Genomic DNA, 21,901 nt, shown 5'->3' on the forward strand with positions numbered 1-21,901 from the left:
TATATTTATAAAAAATGAACAATCTTCTAATTTTATGAGATAAATTAGGCCCATAAATTTTTTTAAACAAATGTGTCATTTTGGGGCAGATTGTATGCCCAAGATCTCCCCAGAAACCATGGAGTTCTTCAAGCAGCGAAGTGCTCTTTGTGCGGTGGAATCATCATCCTCCTGTGAGACGATTAGGCATAGTTCTCCGATCTTTTTATTATCTATTTCTTTTTGGGCTTAATGTTTCCAAGATCCGTACGAACCTAAGTAGAATATTGGGCCAAACATAAAGAAACCCTTTAACTGGAATCTCAATAGTATTTTTTTGTTTGTTTTAAAATCTCAATACTATTTGAGTTCGTCGACTTAACTCAATAGCTTTTTAGCTTAAAAAAAAAAAAAACTCGATAGCATTTTAGATAAAGATGGATTGGGCACGAATTTACGATCTTTTATATTCTATTTTCTGGGCCTAATGTTTCCAAGGCCCGTATAAATTAAGTAGGACGTTAGGCCCAAACCCGAATGGAGAAATCGTTTTAACTAGAATCGTAATACTATTTGGAGAAGGAATGTAGCAGCCGGTAAAATATCTGAGGGTGAACGTTCGTTCTCTCCCCAAGCTCAAGCGATAGAGAAGAAGCAAACCTCTGTCTTCGCTTCCTGATCAGTAATAACTATTCTTATAACCCTAGTCCTCGTTCTCGTTTTCCTCTGAAGATTAGTAGATCTAAGAGATCGGGTAAACTCTTTAATCTCTCTCAAATTTCTTAAATTTAAAGCCGGTAAATAGGGTTTCGTAGTAGATTAGAATCGGGATTGCCTTGTTTAGTGTCTCCTGTCCTCACTTCCTCTCGGTGCAGGTTATTTCCCGAGAACATGGTTTCCTCAACAGCCCTTCGTCATGAACTCGACCCTAATTTTCTCTGTAGAAAACGGCTGAAGGTTTCGGATTTCAAATACCAAGATCAAGATGCACATATATGTCTAGGAAATCTTGTTGATACTGCCTCGTCCATGCAGCATCCTGCCGAAGGATGCTCTTCTCATGGGTATTATATGAATTACATGATGCCTTCGTACTCCTACTTGTCACGCTTCTTTTGTATTCGATTCAATTGTTGTTATCATATTAACGAAGCTTCTTCAGGTGTGTGGACCCCAACCACGTTTCTTCATCTTGCTGCAATTTCGATGAAAAATGTACTTCATGTTCTACAACGGAGATGAGCTGCCAATCTAATGGCAATGGTGGCGAGATTCCGCAGCCATGTAATAGTGGGGGTACTTCATACCAGGAGAAGAGTTACTCTGCGTATGGTACACCTGCTTTTGTGAGTGGTTGGATGTATGTTAATGAACAAGGGCAAATGTGTGGTCCTTATATTAAGGAACAGTTATATGAGGGTTTATCTACTGGTTTCTTGCCTGATGAGCTTCATGTGTATCCTGTGGTAAATGGGGCATTGATAAACCCTGTACCGTTGAAGTATTTCAAGCAGTTTCCTGACCATATCGCCACTGGTTTTGCGTATCTGAGCTTGGGCATCCCAAGCACAACCACTCCAATGATTTGTATTACCTCTGGCCCTACTGTTTATTCGGAGTTGCAGTCAGTTTTCCAATTACCTGCCAACAGCAGTTATAACTCAAATCAGTCAAATCAGCTGACGTTAAACCTTGATGCAGTTAATTCTACATATCAGCTACCGGTAATCCTCCCCGTTTTCTTTTCAGCCATTTGTGTTGTTTTTTCTTATAAGGCATTTGAGTTGGGTTCTACTTTATGAAGCACCTTTCGGAAAGTTGCCTACATAGTTTAACTTTTGTTTTTGTTTTGTTTTTTAATTGAAATTTTCTATTCCAGTCAGGAGATGAATCTTGTTGGTTGTATGCGGACGATGAGGGGAGGAAACATGGACCACATTCTCTTTTAGAACTACATTCTTGGCATCGCTATGGATATCTCCCAGACTCATTAATGGTAGAATGAATTTGTTTCATTATTTTGATTATTTTGATAAAATAATTATTTGTTATGAGAATGGGGGAATGTATTCAGTTTAGAGGCCGTTTTTACAATATGTGGTGTTCTCTCTATTTGAATGGTTAAATTTATTAACTAACTTGTTTGCGTGCATGATACTAATACCTATAAAGTGAATTAGAATCTCTCACTATTATATTTGTATTTTATTTGGAATAAAAGAAGCTTATTAAGATAAAGAGAAGCATGCTGGACCTCTCTGCCCAATTTGGGCTACAGAAATTTTCATTGAATATTGTCACCTGATTGCCTTGACTATTGGGACAAAGATAAACGTGCTAGAGCGCTCTCCCAATATGGGAACAAATATGCATCAACCCCTCCTATTTCAGTAAAGGAAATCACACTTTACCCCTTCCCCCCAAACTACATAAGTTGCAATTATCCTCTACTATAACTGTTAAGATGATGAAAAATGGGTGACATGGCATGATCTAAACATTGGATCTTAAAGGAGGCAAATTGCAAACGGAGCAATAGTTTTTTTTGGGGCAGGGGTGTTAAAATGAAAACTTTGTTAGTTTCATGGTCATATAGAATCAGTGGTGGTTTGAGGTGCAAAGGGGAATTTTCACTAAAGAAACTTCTTGCTCAGCTTAGGGGGGGGTTTGGGTCAGAAAATACGTTTGGACACATTACTCTGAAAATTCACTGATTGGGAAAAAAATTGGACACATTACTCATTTTGTCGATGATTTCTATTTTGTTGTCAGTTATTGCCCATTGGGAAAATCTTTTTGTTGCTTGGATCTATTTCCCACTACCTGTAATCTTTGCTGCTTCTCACTATGGTACTTTGGTCAATTTCATTTTGCAGATTTATCATATTGAAAATAAGTTTAAACCCTTAAGGTTGCTATCTATTATGAACGCATGTAATACTGGTGGCTATGATATTGGCTCCACATCTGTTTCCGAAAGCAACGAGACTGGCTCATTGCAATGCTTCATTTCTGAAATTTCTGAAGGAGTATCTTCCCAACTGCACTCAAGCATTATGAAAGCAGCTCGTAGAGTTGTGTTAGACGAAATCATCAGCAATATTATTGGAGAGTTTGTTACTACAAGGAAAGCTGAAAGAAGACTGAAGCATGAATCAGTTAATCATGCTGCCCAAAGTTTCCCTTTGAAAGGCACAACGGTAATTTATTCAATTGCTGAACAAGATACTGATGCTGCATTTTTTTTCTTGCTTGATAATTTATTATGTTCTGCTTGGACAGTCTGAAATTTCTGGGGAAAGGAAGGATTGTGCTGCCTTTGCATGTGAGGCTGCGGCCTCCACTACTATTGCTGACCAGACATGTATTAGTAAAATTTCAGCACAACCTCTCGCAAAAACTAGATCTGTTGGGAGCGTTGAAAATTTTTGGGGTTCTTACGCAGTTGTTTGTGGAATGCTCTTTGATTATTGCATTGAAGTCATGTGGAATGCTGTGTTTTATGATACTGTAGCAGAACACTCCTCTGCCTGGAGAAAGAGAAAACTTTGGTCAGGCTATCCGAAATTTAAGATACCTGGTGGTGAACTTAGGGATTGTGGAGAGAAGCCCGAAAGACTACCTGATGAAATGGTAAGTTATTAGCATACTTGAGGTTCCTTTTCTTATTTTCCTTGCACTGTTTTTGTTGTATATATTAAAATTTAAAATGGTTTTACAGTTGCTGCCCTGGAAAGAATCTGCTTCTGATGTTGATTGCCCTCCTGGTTTTGAAGTGGTGGCAATGGTTAATGATGATCATGCCCAGTCATCATCTATCATGTCTTCATTGGCTCATGTGGGGGGAAATTCATTGGCAGAGAATAACCTGCTATACACTGACCATATGAATGCAAACATGGCATCAGTTTTAGAATGTGTAGAACGTGAGCTTCATTTTTCTGCGAAGGAATCTTTGGAGGAGTATCTTGAAAGTCTTGTTGAGGAGGAATTGAGGAAATACTTCAACCCTGTTGAGAATGACAATCTGAATGAGGTAACTCGGAATTTATTTATTTTTCCTTATATTATTTGGAACAATACACCCCAAAAAAAAAATCCTAAGAACAAAAAACAATGCTATTAAAATTATTTCAGTTTATTTTGGTCATGAGAGTTGAGAGTCTGGTCATTTTTCCTTACGTGGAACAAACATGCTGTTGCTGCAGAATGATGTTGCTTCTCCTATTCAGTGCCCTCGTCCAAGTGAGTATGATTCTTCACACATGGGTGATGAACTAAGAACTAGTGCAAATGAAACATCTGGCAATGATCCATCACAGGCAGCTAAACCCATGAATCAGTGTTTGTCTGAAAGTTGTATGTCTAATTTGTTGGCTAGTGTGTTTAAAGATTTGTGCACGGATGTTGACAATATAGTTGATTATGAAGAAATGAACGAGCCACCAACCCCCGGATTTGAAGATAATCCAAAGATTCCTGCTCCATTGACTATTCATAAGTTTCGACCTTCAAGGTCAGATGAGTTTACCCCTATGATTGGAGATTATGTTGCAATGGCAATGTGCCGGCAGAAGTTGCATGGTGACGTTCTTAGAGAATGGAAATCCTTGTTCCTTGATGTTTGTCTTCATCAGTTTATTACATCGTGGCGTGCTTCAAAGAAACCCTATGAACCTGATGCTAATGAGGTACACAAATGTTGATCTAATATGTGTGTCTGTGTGCTGGAAGATCCATTTTTTCCAAACTAATGCTTATATTTTGTTTCAGGAAAGAGAATTTAATGCAAGTAGAGAACGTTCTGGAAATCCTTCTACTTTAGTTGGCAAGCACATTCATGATGCAGGCACTCTGAATGTATCCCAGGCGATTGGTAACTATACATATTACCGCAAGAAAAAGTTGTTGAAGAAAAAATTGGGATCTGCTTCTTTCTGTCTGACTCCAACTAATGTTGGAACAAGTAATCAATCTGTGGAAAAGTCTAGGAAACATGCTGCTGGTGATGTATCTAAGGCTGAGGAAGTTCAAACTGCGGCCATTAGTACTAAAAGACTGGTACCAAATAAAAGACGGACTAAGTCGGTCCTTGTTAATAGTAGTTTACCCGGTGATCGGTCATCGACCAAGAATGCAAGTAGCCAGAAAGGACTGAAGGTTGCTCATACAATTCAGAGTATGTCACTCTATTTACTAGTTATTTGGTAGTCTCAATTTTCTGACTGTTATGAATATAGCTGATATCTGCACTGTTAACCGTTTTGTCAGATAACAAGGTCTTGAGAGATGCTGCTGTTAAACCTAGCAGGGATAGAGCTTCGTGCTTATCTAAGAATCATAATGATATTGAGAAGGTCGTTGAGAGCAATATCCATGATGTTGCAATTCGAAAAGAATGTAATGGTAATTGCTAAAAAAGGCTGAAGCGTTTAAGAGTTTTTTTTTTTTTTTTTCAATTATTCCTATTCAGTTTTATTTAACACAAGCATTTTTCATTTTAATAATATTGTTAGAAGCGCATGCATAATACTTGATCATATATGGATTCCTGTTCATGCGTGCAGCAACTAAAGTGTTAAGTATAAAAAGAAAGCATATAACGGACAATGCGCCATCGTCACGTTCGACTAAGGTTTCAAAAGTAGCTGATGGTTCTTCTAAACAAGCAGCATGTGGAAAGTTTGCTGTGAAAAAGACGAAGTCCACTAAATCAAGGGCATTAAAGACCTACCCTAGATCTGATGGTTGTGCTCGGTCATCAATCAATGGCTGGGAATGGCATAGATGGTCCCTGAGTGCAAGCCCTGCTGAAAGAGCTCGTGTGAGAGGTGTTCAGTTTATTCATTCCAAGTATTTTGGTTCTGAGATAAATGCTTCTCAGTGGTCAAATGTCAAGGGTCTTTCGGCAAGAACAAACAGGGTGAAGGTTCGCAATCTTATTGCTGCTGTGGAGGGTGCTGACCTTTTGAAAGCTACTCAATTAAAGGTGATTGGAGACTTAATTGTCTTGGAATTTATTCTTTTGCTTTCTTTGAGCAATATAAAGTATCCATTGTTACTTTGCAGGCAAGGAAGAAGCGCCTACGTTTCCAACGGAGCAATATACATGATTGGGGCCTTGTTGCTCTAGAGCCAATTGAGGCAGATGACTTTGTCATTGAATATGTTGGAGAGCTAATTCGTCCCAGGGTAAATTTGACTTTATGTTTTCTACCAATTGTCATTTTGTCTTTTCTCTATGGCATGTCTTGTGCAATTCTTAGATTATTTAGTTGTTAAACCTAGTTTCTTGGTTTTGCAGATATCTGATATACGGGAACGCCATTACGAGAAGATGGGAATTGGCAGCAGTTATCTTTTTAGACTTGACGATGGTTATGTGGTTAGTAGAGCAACATTTAGTCTCTGTAGATCTTGCAAATTTGTTGCTTCATGGCCTTGTTTAGGGTAAATATATATAGATTGTGGTAAATGGAATTCCTCTGCATGTTTCTGAAACTATTAAGCTTTTAATTCCTCCCCTAACAAACCCCCTCCCAAAAAAAAAAAAGGGAAAAAAAAAGGCGAACTCCCTCTAGAAAAGATGCAAAGATATACAGATAAAAATTTAAAGACAAAAAACGGCACACACTACCCTTTTCTTTTCTTCTCTTCAAAAGCTTCAAGAAATACACTCCTCAATGGCTGGGGCACATCATGTTCTGTTGGTATGTTTTAATAGGCTGGTTCATTGATAAAGGCGCCTTTTTCTAATACCTTTTCTTTGAAATCTGTGTAGGTCGATGCTACAAAGCGTGGCGGAATTGCTCGATTTATAAACCATTCGTGTGAGGTAGCTATATAAAATATATGCGAGTTAGTTTTATCAGATATTATGTGATTCCTTACAGAAAAATATAATATGTGATTTCTTTGCCCTCTTATTTTAAGTTATATGTACTTTTCAGCCTAACTGCTACACCAAGGTTATAACTGTTGAAGGACAAAAAAAGATCTTCATTTATGCAAAACGGCATATAGCTGCTGGTGAAGAAATTACTTACAATTACAAGTTTCCTTTGGAGGAGAAAAAGATCCCCTGCCACTGCGGTTCTAGGAAGTATGATTAATGTTTCACTTGTGTTCATTACTTTGCCTAATTCTTGAAGGTCTTGGCTGCTACTGAGCAAGAGTTACTATAACTCAATAAAATCCTTGTTTTACTGATAAAAAAAGAGTTACCATAACTGTTTATTTTTTGCAAAATAGATCTTGCAAGCTATAGTTGCTGATTCTAGCGAGACTTGAGAGAATCTATAAGTTGAAATTACTTCAGCTTACAATTCAAAGTTTTATCATTTTTGCTATGCTGCGTTAAAAATATTCTCTTTGTACAGGTGTCGTGGATCATTGAATTAAGTTGTTTGAGTCGCCAATCCTGGTATGTTCTGTGGATAGTAGTTTCAACTGAGTTTTGTGCTAAAATCACTTTATAACACATCCATTTTTGAATGCTTTTGTAGGCCATTCTCGAGTTTTGCTTCTCATATTGTTGAGTTGGCCATGATCTTGCCATGGGTATGCTATTGTAGTCTTCAATTCATAATCTTTTGAATTGCATCTTACTTTATTCTGTGCTGCTGCTGCTTGCCATTCTAATGATCGGGCAATCTTTAGTTGAGAAAGTGTTTAGCACTGAAGATACAACTTTTATTCCAATGTTAAGCACTTTTGATGTGGATGTATTTAGGCCTCTGGAGAGCTCTTGAAACTTATAATAATCGGACCATTTTGTAATGCCCTGGTACCGGATGAGTCGGAGAGTTACTAACTGTCACCTAAAATTATATTGCACAGTACATATATAAACTCAAATTTCTTAATTACACATACAACTATTGTTTCAAACCAACTACTACAATATAATTAATCTAAAAACACCACAAAGTCTAATAGGTTTGGCAAGTGGGATTAGGGTTGCAAATGGTCCGGTCTGGCGATGGACCGAATATTTTTGGTCCATCATTTTTTTGGACTGGACCGGACCGAACACCCAAAGGGACCAGACTGGACCGATAGCTCCGGACCGGTCCAGTCGGTCCGGCCTAATTTGTTTTTATTTTTTAAAATAATTAATAAAAAAAATTTATTTAAAATATTAAATTAAATTAAGTGACTTATTAATGTGGACTATGTAACAAACTCAATAAAAAAATATTTTATATGGTCAATGATAATAAATTAGATGAAAATTATATTATTAATTTATATAATGATTATATAATTAATTAATTGATATTATATATTAGTTAATTCATAGAATATTAACAAGTGTTAATAACATATTTAAAATTTTATATTGTTAATAGTGATAGGTTAGATGAAGATATATAAAAAATATTATTAATTTATAGAATATTAACAAGTATTAATAATATATTTAAAAATTTATATTGTTAATTGTATAATTATTATATATAATATATATAAATTTTTTTTTCATTCGGTCTGGTCCGGTCTGGAAATATCCTGGACCGTGGACCGGACGAAAAAGTTTCGATCCTCTAAAATGTGGACCAGACCGGACCGGTCTAAGTCTCGGTCCAGTCCGGACCGAAACGGTCTGTCCGTTCAGTCCGTTTATCACCCCTAAGTGGGGTGAGACACAAAATTTTCATCTTATCTCATCTCATCATTATAACTTTTTTAAATTCTCATATAAAATATAATAAACAAATCAATTTTTTCAAATTCCAATTCGACTTTTTCAAATCCCAAAACAATAATAATATTAAAAATAATATTTTAAACTTTCATCTAAAACCAAAAATTCTCATCTCACTATCCAAACCTAATATAAATGTCATCCTCTCACATACCACGTCATCAGAACATGACAAATTTATCGAATAACATTCTTCAATAACTATGACATCTTTTTGTGCTTAATCCTCTATACTTAAATAATCTCGCCCATGCTTCCTAATCTTGATCTTCAACTGAAACATTTAAATCATTTGAAAAATAGTAGAGATAAGATGTGAGTTATCAACAACTCAGTAATCAGAGAACATATACTAGTATGTAAACATGAACATTTACAGAGTTCAAAATGCAAAACAAAACATTTTTGCTTTTAGAATGCAGAAATCAAAACATGTTATCAAAAATATGAGCGAAAGTTCGAAATAGTCATATTCAAAAATATCTTTTGGGATAACATAATTGAGCTTCAACATCATCATATCAGAGCATCATATCAGAATAAAGACCATGTTTAACCCTCATGATAGGGTTGTGCATCTGCAGATAGCCAAGCCGAACATAAATCACTATCACCAAATGGTGTGCACTCAAACAGAGGCCACTAATATAACTTGTGGCATGGTCGTATACCACTATTATACCCAAGGCAATGCCTTAATAGAACACAAACAGAATTAGAAAGTCATGCCAAAGGTTTTTCAGATGCCACGTCATATCAAAACAAAGTACTGAACAGATTCAGATCATCACATATTCAAAAATAGATTCAAAACATCTTCACATCACATGCACAAATTTCAGATTTCATATTCGCTCTTTTTGCACAGTTCAGAAACAGAATGCCAAAATATTATTCATGTATACATCAGTCATGATATAAATACTCTCTTTTATATAGATTTCATGAGTAATGCAGAATACATAACTGAGATTGTTTTTAAATTTTCTTTACAAAACATAACATGCATATTTTTCATAAATCAACCTCAGTCCAAATATTTTTCATGCAAAGTCTAGCGTAGGAATCCCGCTTACTTGGATCTTCAATTCTTTTTTTTGCCACAACAGTGCCGAACGAAATCAATCGTCACCTATAAAATAGACACGCAATTTACTTAAATCTCTAATTAAACTCATACTTTGATATTTAAGCCTGAAATACTAAAATAACATTTTTTCCTAAAATTCTAAAATTCTTGTAACCCTCAAATAAATCAACATTACTAAATATCTCCGACTAATACATCAAAAATCTAAATTATTTTCCATCTTCAAAAACCTAATTTCTCCTAGTTTATTAATCATATTGAAAAATATTACACTTATCCCATAAATCTTTCGGCCAATTCCCCGGCTTGGTGGTGGGCCTCAATGTGCTGATTGGTAGCTGAATGCTCAATTGAGGGCATATCCCAAGGCAGAGTTGTACTGTTGGTCTCATTTCAAGTATTATGACATACACTTGATGGAACTGGCTGGAATATTATCTGCTATAATGGGCAGAAAGTATCCATGGCCATGTAGGCATCATGCAATATACTCTGTGGAGGGTCTGTCGGAATTTTATTGCTATAGAGGCCTAGAAGGTGTTTCTTGTGATGTTGACAAGTTGCTTTGGCTGCTAATTTTGATTGAGCTGACCATCTCTCAAGTCCATTTTCAGATAAAATAGTTCTTAATGAAATTTCAAAGTGAAATTAGCATTGAAAAGTGAACTCAAATAAAAGATAAGAAAACTACTCATTCACGATGATTAAAATAGAATGTGCCACTTTGGGCCTTGGATGAACAGTGTGCTACCCATTTGAAATTGTAATATATTTCTTGTGTTTTTTGATGGTATTGAAATGAGTGATGATTGCAATGGTTGAAATTCTTTAGTCATTTTTGTACAGGCAGTTGCATTTTCTCGATCCTTTGGGATGCAATTTTGTCGGTGCATGTCTAGAAATTTCTTTTAGTTTTTTACATGAAATATAGGGATCTATAGGGGAAAACCAGCTAATCTCCCTTCCATATAGGCCTGAAAAATGTTGTGGTTGCAGAAGAGATTGTGTTGACTGTTATTGTTTTTCGTTGTGTTTATGTCCAAGACATATTCTTGTGTTTAATCTTCTTTGTTTATCTTTACTTTATGTTTAGTTGGATGAGGGAACGTGGATTCAATGGGCATACAATTTTGTCGCTTGGCACTCTTGGAGGTGTTTCGATATTAGCCTATCGTTGGTGGTTTCAAAATAACAAGATGGTGAGTTGGAGCGGGGTCCTTTGGTAGGGTTTATCATTGGTTGTATGTTTCCAATCACCACGCTGTTTAACTGAAGGTGAATATTATATTTTTTTTCAAATTGCTTGTTTTTATAAGATGTACAATCTTTTACAATATGGGGTTATAATTAGTGTACATTTTGTTTCCTATTTTACAATGGGGTTGTAGTGTTCATATAATCTTGTTTGTCCACATAAATAAGTGCTTCCCCTGTCCATATGTTTACTCCTAGTAGCAGGCCTTCCCCTGTTTTTGTACTCTTTTTGTTTATCCCAATTAATTTATCGATTTCATACATTGAGCAATTTGGGCACAATATTGTCTCTTCTGCTAAGTTCCAGACCACATGGCCTATACTCTAAAAGGACTAGTCAATGATACAATTGAAACCCCATTGGAACATTATAAAAAGCGAGAACTTCTCATTCCCAAGCAATGTGGGATCCCATACACATACCTTATTCTCTTATCATATGGGGTATCACAATCTCCCCCATTAAATTCCCAACGTCCTCGTTGGGCGCGTCCATCGTAGGTGGCACAGTTTAAGTCTCACATTTCTGGTTAAGATAGACTCTGATACCATTTGTAATGCTCCAATGGAAGGTCAAAACCACATGGTCTATACTCTAAAAGGGCTAGTCAATGACAATTGAAACCCCATTAGAATATTATAAAGAGCGAGAACTTCTTATTCCCAAGCAATGTGGAATTCTATAAACCACCTACCTTATCCTCTTATCATATGTGGTATCACAAGCCCAATATTTCAGTGCATTGTGTCATATGCTTTGTCGCTTTGTCTGCGACAGCAAGTCCATTGCTACTAGTGTGCTATAGGTGTGAGAGCGCTGCACCAATTTTGCAACAAGACTGGAAGGCTGACACTGTTTAATCTGCCCACCTCGTAAACCTAGTTTTTGACACCTTTAACAGCTTACTTGCCAACTCTACCAAACAATAGCACCAGAAGCCAATGAGTGGTTTTTAGTATCTTCTAGTGGCATTTTGCAATAATCTCTATGGTTATTTCTTATTTGGCTTGCCATTGAGACATTATTTAAGATGACCACACAACTTCTGTTGTCTATTGAAAACAATACCAATCCCCCCCGATTGGGTGTCAATTCAATAATTGGCTTTGATTTCCAACATTTTCTCCTCCATGGATTGTACTTACCTTTTGTGCGTTTAAAAATATCAACTGCATGAGTTGGCATTGATGCAAAGGTTATGTTTTTTCAGGCTAAAAAGCTTATAGGTGTCAACAAAAGCTGGATAATGCGAATATGGTGATCACTATGGTTTAGACTTCTGCCTACTTGCGAAGATGAATTACTGACTCAATGTGCATTCTTGTAGATATCTCTCTGTTGCAGATGAGTTTCTTCCCTTAGAAACTGTAAATCAGTCTTTTGTTTCTTTACCACATGACATTTTGGAATATGGATTTTTTGTACAAACATGCATTATTCTTTGTTTTCCAATATAACGAAAATAGATTTATGTGGCAAATATTGGAAATGATACCAACGTCTCTGTTGGTGATTTATAGTTGTAAGAATCTGTTCCCAGCAACTTAAAACCCTGTTTCAGAATTTCTTCCTTGTGTTGTATGACGAATAAACCGAAAAAAGAAAAATTTAAGTAAACTGGAATTCGTTTCCTCTGTCCAATAGCTAGTGTTAAGTACTGGAAGGGCTCTCAGGCGAGCCACCAATTATTTAATTTATCAGACGGCTTGCATTTTGAGCAGCTAATTGATTGCTGGAATTAGTCGTAATCTGTATGGTGGGACCCGATTCAAGTCTAGCTTTTGTTGAGATGATTTCCTATTAATGCCCTTCAATAAATTCCCATTTATGAAGCATGTTTATAAGTGAAAAATAAAAAATGAAAACGAGAGAAACTCGTTGAACTTGTTGCTGCTAGTTTCATGGGCTATACTCGTACTAGATATGCCAGGTCATTTTTGTTATTTGAAAGAGTGGGTGGCTGAATTCAATTGGACAGATATAGTTTTTTTTTTTTTTTTTATAAGTGGAAAGAGATAGTTTAGTTATATTTTGCAAAAAAACTCGATAATCTTTGATTGTTGTTGACAAAATCATGTAAAACTCCGAATCGCCAGTGGTGTTGAAGTGGTCAATTGGTCATGCAACTGTAAACCCTTACTGGGGATGTAGGGTTAGTCTAGAGAAGCTACTTGGGAAAATATATTGTCATGTGCTCTTTTTTCCATGCCAATTCTATAGATCCATGCGAGTTCCCAGACTTGCCCTTTTTTTTTTTTTTGTCCTAGTTGGGTTCTCTTTTCATTAATTCTTATGGTTGCAGGAGTAGATCAACTAGGAACGCCACTTAGCTGCTGGTCGGAGGTCTATTTATGTCCTCTGGTATGTTTCCTCCCCCCCCCCTTTTTCATCACTGGTGCTATATATATTTCTTGCAACACCCAATTTTCTTGACTCGCATAAACAGTGAAGGTGGGGTCCGTAATGGGTATTTCCCAACTGGGCAATTGTCAAGCAAGATACCACGTTTGATGAGTTCAAACCAAGTGACGATCAAAACAAAAAAGAATAATACTACTAGGCCTCTTCAACTTGCCCCTCATTTTGACCGCTCATGCATTTAAATTTATTTATTTTTTTCCTTAATGGTTAAGAAAGTGATTATTAGTGTATTGATAATTTTTTTAAAATGTTTAAACATGTTTAAAAATGTTTGAAATAAAAAGCAAAAAAAAAAAAAAAAAGTGTAATTTGCACTTTGGGGCACACCAAGTGGGCAAATTCAGGAGACATAGTAGCACTACTCAAGTCTCAAACAAAAAAGATTGGCCATGTTGCAGAGACATAAAAGGATATACATTGAACAGTATTTATTATGCCTTTGAAATACTGGTCCGACGTGGCTATCTCAGACCAGCTCATTTTCCAGTCTGATTAACTGAAAAACATGATTTTTGTAAAAAGATAAAATAAAAAAAGAACTAGCTTTGAAATTGAAACTACAGCCCCCTTTGATGTGATCCAAATTATATAAGTCATTCTTGGGGGCACTGATGATTTTTTTATGGGGACTTGGTGAAAATCCCTAATGTATTTTCTAATTTTTAATTTGTTAGTCATGCTTTTAAATATACAAAACATATTTGTAATATTTTCTAATTTTTATTAAAATACTAATTAAGATTCAAACTACATGGACCTTTACAAACATTCCAAGACATAGCTATGTAAGTAAATGAAAACAAAGTCGGAAATGGTGTCAAATTGGTTCCGTTCTTATCTTTGGACCACTCTTTAAGGTTGTTTTTGGAACTATCCTGTAATTGGACTGTTGTGAGTTGCCCGCCACAACCATTAGAAAACTAGGAGGCTGCAATAAGGAGATATGCCCACTTTAGAAGATTGAAGGGAAGCATTCGTTGATGAGCTCTCATCTTTGTTGGTGAAGCATGAAGCTCTTGCAGTGCAATAATAATGCATTTGGTGATGGCATGTGAGATCCACGTGTGCCTGAGACGGCACGTGTGGTTCACGGGCCGGTTTGCAGGTTGAGGGTTGGTGGGATAGGAGGAGCATGACAGGAAGGAGCCATCTATATAGGGGGCTGACCGAGGGCTGTTGGACAAGATAGCCCTCTCTTCAACAATAAAAGAAAAAACGAAGCTATATTTTTTCCCGTTTCAATTGGTTGGACTGGCTCCACAGCATGCACAAGATGGCTGTTTTATGCCCTTTTTTCGGTTCTTAGTACTGCACACCATTGTCTTACACCTTCCTTTATGTATCACATTAGGCGTGACTTTTCTCACATTGACTGAGCTTAAAGGTGAGTTTGAGTCAAAAAGCAAATAATTCGACAAGCCCAAAAAATACGATCATGTTTCGGCCTATAAAGGATTAGATTTTCAGGCTATTTTCCACGTACATATGTTACTTTTTAACAGCATGCTGCATGTTGGTCGTGCTAATTACTTCACTCGTAATTGTCTCTGGCTAAAGTTGATTGGGTGAAATGGCTGCACTATGCAGGTTTTTAATCCTTGTACCGTTCAATCCTTAAATTTCTTTGTTCAAAGTGAGCATGTAGATGTGATGTTCCTCAATTTTTCTTTGGCTTATTATTAGTAACTCCGCCTGTGTTCTCTTCAACCTGTTGCAATCACACAGCCGGTCCCAAGCCCGGATAAAGGAGGAGGGTTGTGAATTGTGATAGGTGGCGATCCATAAGAAAATTCTGTTCAAAGGATCAACAAGGCTTTTAGAGTTCCCGGTTAGATAGATACATAAAATAGATTTCATAATACATGTTGAACTATTTAATAATTTTGATTTGTGTGTACTTCCAATGAAAGGAAGGGTTTTGATTTGTGTGTGGAGTCAATGTAAGTGGGCGGAAAGACAAACAAAATATCCCAAGAAGATGTACATTCGAAGTAGTTAATTCCATGGTTGAACTAAAATTCCTTGAATAGGGACTGGCTAATGTCGTGAACCTTAAGATAATACCAGACAAGTAATGATTATTTCAGGCAATAATAAAAATGCACACATTGCTATCTCGTCCCTGTTCCTATCCTTGGTGACGAAACGATGCTGACCCTCTCTCTCTCTCTCTCTTTCTCAGACATACACGTACACACACACGTGGGTTGCTAGAGGAAAAGCTATAATCTAAATGGCTGTCATCTTGAGCAATATCTAGTGGCGAGCTTTATTTTAAAGTTTCTTATATAAAATTATTTTGGGTTTAAATCCAATAGATGTATCCAGCTTCTGCAGGCTGGCTCTAAAAACACCCCTATTTTTGGTTAGAGATGGAAGTGCTCGTGTATTAAACACGTAGCAACCCCCGGGGGGGGGGGGGAGACCGAGGCTTTGAAGCTTCGTGTGAAGAGCGAATTATCTCTTTCATGTGGCAAAGGCAGTGAATTATCTCGTCTTGCATGCTGTCTTTATGTGGGTGTAATATCACGAGAGAGAGAGAGAGAGAGAGAGAGTTCACGGCTTAAGGTTGTAGTGCTCGACTTGTGTTGTCTTGCAACTAATTCCAAGATATGATAAAAGAGGCATGGTTAGAGCAAAGAGACATCATTCGACTAAACATGGATTAATGTTGTGTTATCAAGGTATTTTGCACTTCTTGTACACCAATTTTTGCAAATGAATCGATCATTTGTATCATGAAATTATGTTTCAAAACAATATATATATATATACATACTCTGTGTTTGAATCTTTAGGCATTTTGCAAACTCAAAATACCCAAGTCTCTTTATGTAACATTTCATTTTATTTCGAACTTGATGAAATTAATTGATAAAAGGTTGGATGGACATAGTCACCCAAAGAAAGGAATTCCAGGGCTAGATGAAATTAAGAGGAAAGATGAGGGATCCAAGTGTAAACATTGTTATTCTTTTCTTCTTTCCGGACATGTCTTTATTTGTATGATCAAAAGCAGCCCAATCTTCATGCACGAGGTCTGACCGAAATAAAACGGGGGAAGATAAAGAAAAGGGTAAAAAAAAAAAAAAAAAAAAAGGAAAGAAGAAATACTTATTTCCACCATGCAACAGCCTGATAAAAACAAATACAAGCTGTTTAAACTGAGAATAATTTGTTAATATGAATATAGGAAGAATGATAACGTAACATGTCTAATTATTTGTCAAAATTATAATGCAAAAATCTTTTTATCGGTCACTATTCATCACTCCATACTCTATAAAAAATACCTACACACCATATGAAAAAATTATAAATGTGGGATGTGAGAGTGAATAATGACAGATGCATAGTAAACCAATTAATATCAAATAATTCTCAATCTAAAACTGATTGGATTATATTATGTATTTATAGCTTGTAATTTCATATTTTGAGGATGTTTATGTAGATTCAACTTATTTGTATCATCCAAAGAATGTTGTCATCTATAATGTATTAAAGAGTTAAAAATGTCAAATCTAAAGATAATATGCTGATCCAAAAATATTAGATGTGATGCCCTAAAAAGTACAAACAGTTTGGAGATTTGGATTTAGGAGGATGGGGTCTTGAGTTGGGCAAGGTAATCCTTTGTTTTTTTTTTTATCAGTACGTATGAGTGAACAGCAGCAGGAAGAACATATAATAAAGGAGCATATCATCATCTTTCATGTTTCATCTTTCAGCTATCCAGCCGGTCCCACGAGCAGGCCACCACCTCCACCACCACCTCCCTAAAAGCTCTAACTTTAATGTAATTGCAATGCAATGGAGTTTCTTTTCCCATTTTCTCTAACCCCCTCTCTCCCTTTCTTGCTTATAAATAAAGTAATCAAATGTCTCCATTTCCAGTTTTTCCCAACCCCTTAAATGAATATCGCCATGTTTCTGCATTATTTCAGATGAATAAATCTCACGATTTTGAAGGGGAAAAATAGGAAGAACTGCTTGTAGAGAGCATTGAGATTTCAGCTTGTATTGTGTGTGTGACATATGGGGTTGTCTCTCTGTCTCTCCTAACAGTAACCCCTAACACGCTGGGGTCACTTTCTTTTCTTATCTCTCCCATCTCCATCACTTGAATCCTTTTCGCTTTTGTCTTTCCTTGTCCTGTAATTAGGACTACTTGGGAGTAATTAAGTAATTTACTTAACATCGTTTTCCTTTTTTTATTACTAGTACTATCATATCACTTATATAAATATATATTTTGATCCATCTTTCTCTCCCTCTTTTCTTTTCGTTTCTTCTCTCTCTCTCTCTCTCTCTCTCTCTCTCTCTCGATCGAGCAAAATCTAAAATGGTGTCAGCTTCTGCTTAAGGAATGTGAGGATGGTTTCTAGGCGTTAGTTGCTGGACCCTAACTGACAACAGTAGCATATGAGACCCATTATTAACTGTTAAGCGAAGAAGAAGAAGAAGAAAAGGAAGAAGAAGATAACTTTCTCACTGCGCTCTCTCTATATATAATATATGGGTTCGGAGCAGAATAGATTCCCTCAGCAGGAACGGGTAATGTCTCTCTCTCGATTTCTTTTTGGTCTTGGGTTTTTGTTCGTTCTTTTATTTTTGTTAGTATTGGACCCTCCGGGAGTTTGATTTGGTGTCAGATCTGGGTCGTTCTGAGCACAATTCCACACATTTTCGATTTCGTTTATGCATCCGCAAGTTCTTGCTCAGATCTGGGGTGGTAGCCATTTGAGTAATTAGAAAGGAAAAAAACTCTAACTCCACTAATTGCTTATGTAATACTTCAATTTGCTAGTATTAGCTAAATACCAAATGTACCAGTTACCCAAAGACTTTCAGGACCTGGATTACGTTCTGAAAGGCTTTACCTTTGCTCATTTTAGTTTATCATACGAATGAATGCATAGGTTTCTCAGACTGGCTGTCAGATCTGACGAAAACTCTTCTTGGTTTTTACCCACGGTTGTACTCTTAAAGAGTCAAGATCAGGTCATCCTGGGTAACTTTGATTTCGTTTTTGTATTTTTACAAAATTTAATTAGTTTCTTTCTCTCAGTTCGATCTCCAAATTATACTCAGAACGTTTCATCTTCGAAAGGATGAATACAGCTGGCTGAATTGTGAAAAACCATGATCCCAGCTCTTCAGTGCGAGCATATTTTAAGTTATTATTAACTATTACAAAGCGTATTTACTCTTTTTTCCATTACAATTTTAGCATTAAAATATTGCCCATCGATAGCTATGATATCGTTTTACAAGTTCTTTCTTCTTCGTTTGATTGGGTTTGTTTTTTAAACTGCTGATTGTGGCATCAGTTTCCATTTCGGCTTGATGACTGGGATGAAGTTAGTGAAAATTATTCCTCCATTTCAAATCAATGGTTTTCGAAATATTCCTTACATAGGTTAATACACACTCACGCATGCAACACAAACACATGATTGATTGAAGCCAAGCTTTTTCTGTGAGGATGGCCTGATGAACAAAACGAATGCATACAGTTATGCTGGCTGATTTTTTAGCCAAATGGGAACCATTTATTTAGATGGAAAAAAGTATTAATATCTTGTCAAAAAAAAAATCAGCCAGAAACTCACATCAAGACGAAACGCATTTCCAATACAAATGTTAACGTGATTTTGACATGATGCTTCTGTCTGTTGACAGCGAAAGAGATGGGGAGGATGTTTGGGTGCATTATCTTGTTTTGGCACACAGAAAGGTGGAAAGCGGATTGTACCTGCATCTCGGATTCCTGAGGGGAATGCAGCAGCTACCCAGACAAATGGCCCTCAAGTAGTTGGGTTGACCAATCAAGCAACTGCACTAGCTCCATCTCTTCTTGCTCCGCCTTCATCACCAGCATCCTTTACAAATTCCGCACTCCCTTCAACGGCTCAATCGCCAAGCTGTTTCTTGTCATTATCTGCCAACTCACCTGGAGGTCCTTCATCCACAATGTTTGCCACTGGGCCATATGCTCATGAAACTCAGCTTGTTTCTCCTCCTGTTTTTTCAACTTTTACAACTGAGCCATCTACTGCTCCCCTCACTCCTCCCCCAGAGGCTCACCTTACTACTCCCTCATCCCCAGATGTGCCTTATGCTCAGATCCACATGGATCTGAAAAGCACTGAAAAAACTAAATACATCGCTGCAAATGATCTTCAAGCAACATATTCGCTCTATCCAGGAAGTCCAGCTAGTAGTCTCAGATCACCAATTTCAAGGACCTCAGGTGACTGTTTATCATCTTCTTTTCCTGAGCGGGACTTTGCCTCACAATGGGATCCTTCAATTTCTCCCCAAAATGGAAAATATTCAAGGAATGGTTCCAACAGGCAATTTGGGCATGAAACAAATGGTGTCTCCATGGCATCTCAAGATTCTAATTTCTTCTGTCCTGCTACTTTTGCCCAATTCTATCTGGATCATAATCCACCGTTTCCTCATACTGGTGGGAGATTAAGTGTGTCCAAGGAGTCGGATGTTTACTCCTCTAGTGGAAATGGACATCAGAACCGGCACAATAAAAGTCCCAAGCAAGATGTGGAAGAATTAGAAGCGTACAGAGCATCCTTTGGGTTCAGTGCAGATGAAATTATCACTACCCCTCAGTATGTGGAGATTTCTGACGTGATGGAGGACTCATTTACCATGACTCCTTTTACCTCTAATAATCCACCCATGGAAGAAGATATAGAACCTGCATCAGTAATTGAAGGACTGAAAGCTCAGAAAACGAAGACAAACTTGCTGAGTCCAAAAGGCCTTAAGTCAGGATCAAATACTGTTAATGAGGGTGGATGCCGTGATGTGCCCGCTTACTGCAATGGTCATGGAGGTGAAGTTTCTGTGCTTAATTCAAACTTACACTATTGCTCCGGTGGTTGTCAAGAGATCATGGGAAGGAAAAAAAATTCTTATAGAACAACCAACTTTAATCAGAAATAATAATAATAATAATCTGTCCTAAGCTTTCACTCCTATGATTTCTTAGCAGTCAAGTAGAACATGCCTGTTTTAAAATGTCAAGCACCTGTTTTATGCTGTTATTATGTTTACCTGAATTTATTTCTCATGCCTGAATCCCCCCCTCCCCCCCTACTCCCAAAAAAACAAAACATTTATCATGCGTTAGGCTCCATGCAAGATCTTTAAGCATTTTTTTTGGTACCTTCTCTGCAAATGATACAAACTTTTTAATACTTCATCAAACCCACAGTCTTTGTCATGCTGGGAGCTTATACCTATTACCTCATTCCATGAGCTTAACTTTTGGGACAAGTGGTGATTAAAATGACCACTTATCCCAAAAGGTTAAGTTTATGGGAAGAGGTAGATTTTATTATTTATATTATATCTTAACAATACCTTGCGTAGAAACTCGAGTATCTATGTTCTGTAAGTGTTCGATTGTATCTGTGCATGTAGATCATTTTTCTCATTAGGTGTCTTTGGCTCATTAGGATGCATCTGAGCCCTATCTTATTGTAAGATCTCTTCCTCTGTCTCCCTGTCATACTGGCAATAATGTTACTTTCATATATGACAGATAACATATCGTGGAGAAAATCTGGGAATGTCTCTGGATCCAGCACGCCTGGTAATGATACTCTGACTGATGAAGAGGACATTTTTTCAAAGATGGAGTTATCCAAAAGCAATAGGAAGTACCATCTGGGTTTGTCTTGCTCTGATGCAGAAGTTGACTATAGGAGAGGAAGAAGCTTAAGAGAAGGCAGAGGAGATTTTGCATGGCGTGACTAAGAATTAGTGCAAAAGTAGATTGTCAGTTGATTTCCCATGTGAATTAGTTTGCAGGTTTCTTTCGTCAAACACTATTGTTTCCCATGTGAATTAGATTTGTCAGTTGCTTCCCAGGTGATTATCTTTTTCTGGTTGATGAATGTATATCTACGTTCCTATTTCCTGCTAAGGTACATAGGTGATGCATCTAATTATATGTATTGGGCGAATGCTTCTGCTTTATACTATGGAACAACTATTGCAACATCGGTTTTGATGTTTTCTGAAGCATTTTCTGTTCCATCTACTGGGGATGTTACCTCGGTCTCGGTCTCGGTCTGGGTCTGGGTCTGTTTTTATTCAAATGGAGATGGGAAGCTTGAACGTGTATATCTGGTGGTTGCTTAACCTTGAGTGTCTTTATTATCATGGTCATGTCATCATCATGATGCAATGTTTGGATTCAATTGCTCCACCTAAATTCACGTGAGCTATCAATTTGTCGCCATTTTGTTATCTGATCCCTAACTTTTGCCATTTACATGCAGTGGTCGGTGGGGGGCTGCTGTTAAGATGTAAGAACGGTGCCTTTTTGGTGCCAAATCTCTGTTTATTTTGGAGGACAAGTGATAAACGATGTCGTCTTGACCATCCACACAACCCCGAAAAAAAAAAAACAAGA

The 21,901-nt window shown here is 37.0% G+C and overlaps 2 protein-coding genes across 4 annotated transcripts; both read left to right on the plus strand.

Moving 5' to 3' along the window:
- The first annotated feature begins 580 nt into the window (after positions 1-580).
- LOC109007745 (histone-lysine N-methyltransferase ATXR7) lies at positions 581-15,569 on the plus strand. Of its 3 annotated transcripts, XM_018987557.2 has the most exons (20): positions 581-733; positions 855-1,043; positions 1,142-1,703; positions 1,859-1,975; positions 2,856-3,179; positions 3,262-3,612; positions 3,701-4,015; positions 4,188-4,670; positions 4,753-5,158; positions 5,251-5,385; positions 5,547-5,968; positions 6,049-6,171; positions 6,284-6,364; positions 6,761-6,814; positions 6,930-7,081; positions 7,359-7,402; positions 7,485-7,539; positions 10,870-11,051; positions 12,242-13,392; positions 15,040-15,569. In XM_018987557.2, exons 2-16 carry the CDS (start codon positions 871-873, stop codon positions 7,378-7,380), a joined length of 3,720 nt encoding a protein of 1,239 aa, XP_018843102.1. In that variant the 5' UTR covers positions 581-733; positions 855-870; the 3' UTR covers positions 7,381-7,402; positions 7,485-7,539; positions 10,870-11,051; positions 12,242-13,392; positions 15,040-15,569. The 3 variants fall into 3 exon arrangements, with proteins under 3 accessions (XP_018843102.1, XP_018843105.1, XP_018843106.1); XM_018987560.2 differs by lacking the exon at positions 15,040-15,569 and having other exon boundaries at positions 10,870-10,975; positions 12,242-13,643; XM_018987561.2 differs by lacking the exon at positions 15,040-15,569 and having other exon boundaries at positions 5,251-5,379; positions 12,242-13,643.
- A 2,160-nt stretch (positions 15,570-17,729) lies between these two features.
- LOC109007744 (uncharacterized protein At1g76660) lies at positions 17,730-21,510 on the plus strand. The gene is made up of 3 exons (XM_018987556.2): positions 17,730-18,009; positions 19,138-20,314; positions 21,026-21,510. The coding sequence occupies exons 1-3, from the start codon at positions 17,971-17,973 to the stop codon at positions 21,238-21,240; spliced, it is 1,431 nt and encodes a 476-aa protein (XP_018843101.1). The 5' UTR covers positions 17,730-17,970; the 3' UTR covers positions 21,241-21,510.
- Positions 21,511-21,901: the final 391 nt, after the last annotated feature.

Source organism: Juglans regia, chromosome 11 (genome assembly GCF_001411555.2).
Source record: "Juglans regia cultivar Chandler chromosome 11, Walnut 2.0, whole genome shotgun sequence".
Lineage (NCBI taxonomy): Eukaryota > Viridiplantae > Streptophyta > Magnoliopsida > Fagales > Juglandaceae > Juglans > Juglans regia.

What these genes read in the sequence shown, in the direction of transcription:
- LOC109007745 (XM_018987557.2), top strand. Translation starts at nt 871, where the DNA reads ATGGTTTCCTCAACAGCCCTTCGTCATGAACTCGACCCTAATTTTCTC. An exon ending in TCCCTTTGAAAGGCACAACG is followed by an intron (nt 3,180 to 3,261) that starts GTAATTTATTCA and finishes CTGCTTGGACAG; the next exon opens with TCTGAAATTTCTGGGGAAAG. An exon ending in AAAGACTACCTGATGAAATG is followed by an intron (nt 3,613 to 3,700) that starts GTAAGTTATTAG and finishes ATGGTTTTACAG; the next exon opens with TTGCTGCCCTGGAAAGAATC.
- LOC109007744 (XM_018987556.2), top strand. Translation starts at nt 17,971, where the DNA reads ATGGGTTCGGAGCAGAATAGATTCCCTCAGCAGGAACGG. An exon ending in GATTCCCTCAGCAGGAACGG is followed by an intron (nt 18,010 to 19,137) that starts GTAATGTCTCTC and finishes GTCTGTTGACAG; the next exon opens with CGAAAGAGATGGGGAGGATG. An exon ending in TTACTGCAATGGTCATGGAG is followed by an intron (nt 20,315 to 21,025) that starts GTGAAGTTTCTG and finishes CATATATGACAG; the next exon opens with ATAACATATCGTGGAGAAAA.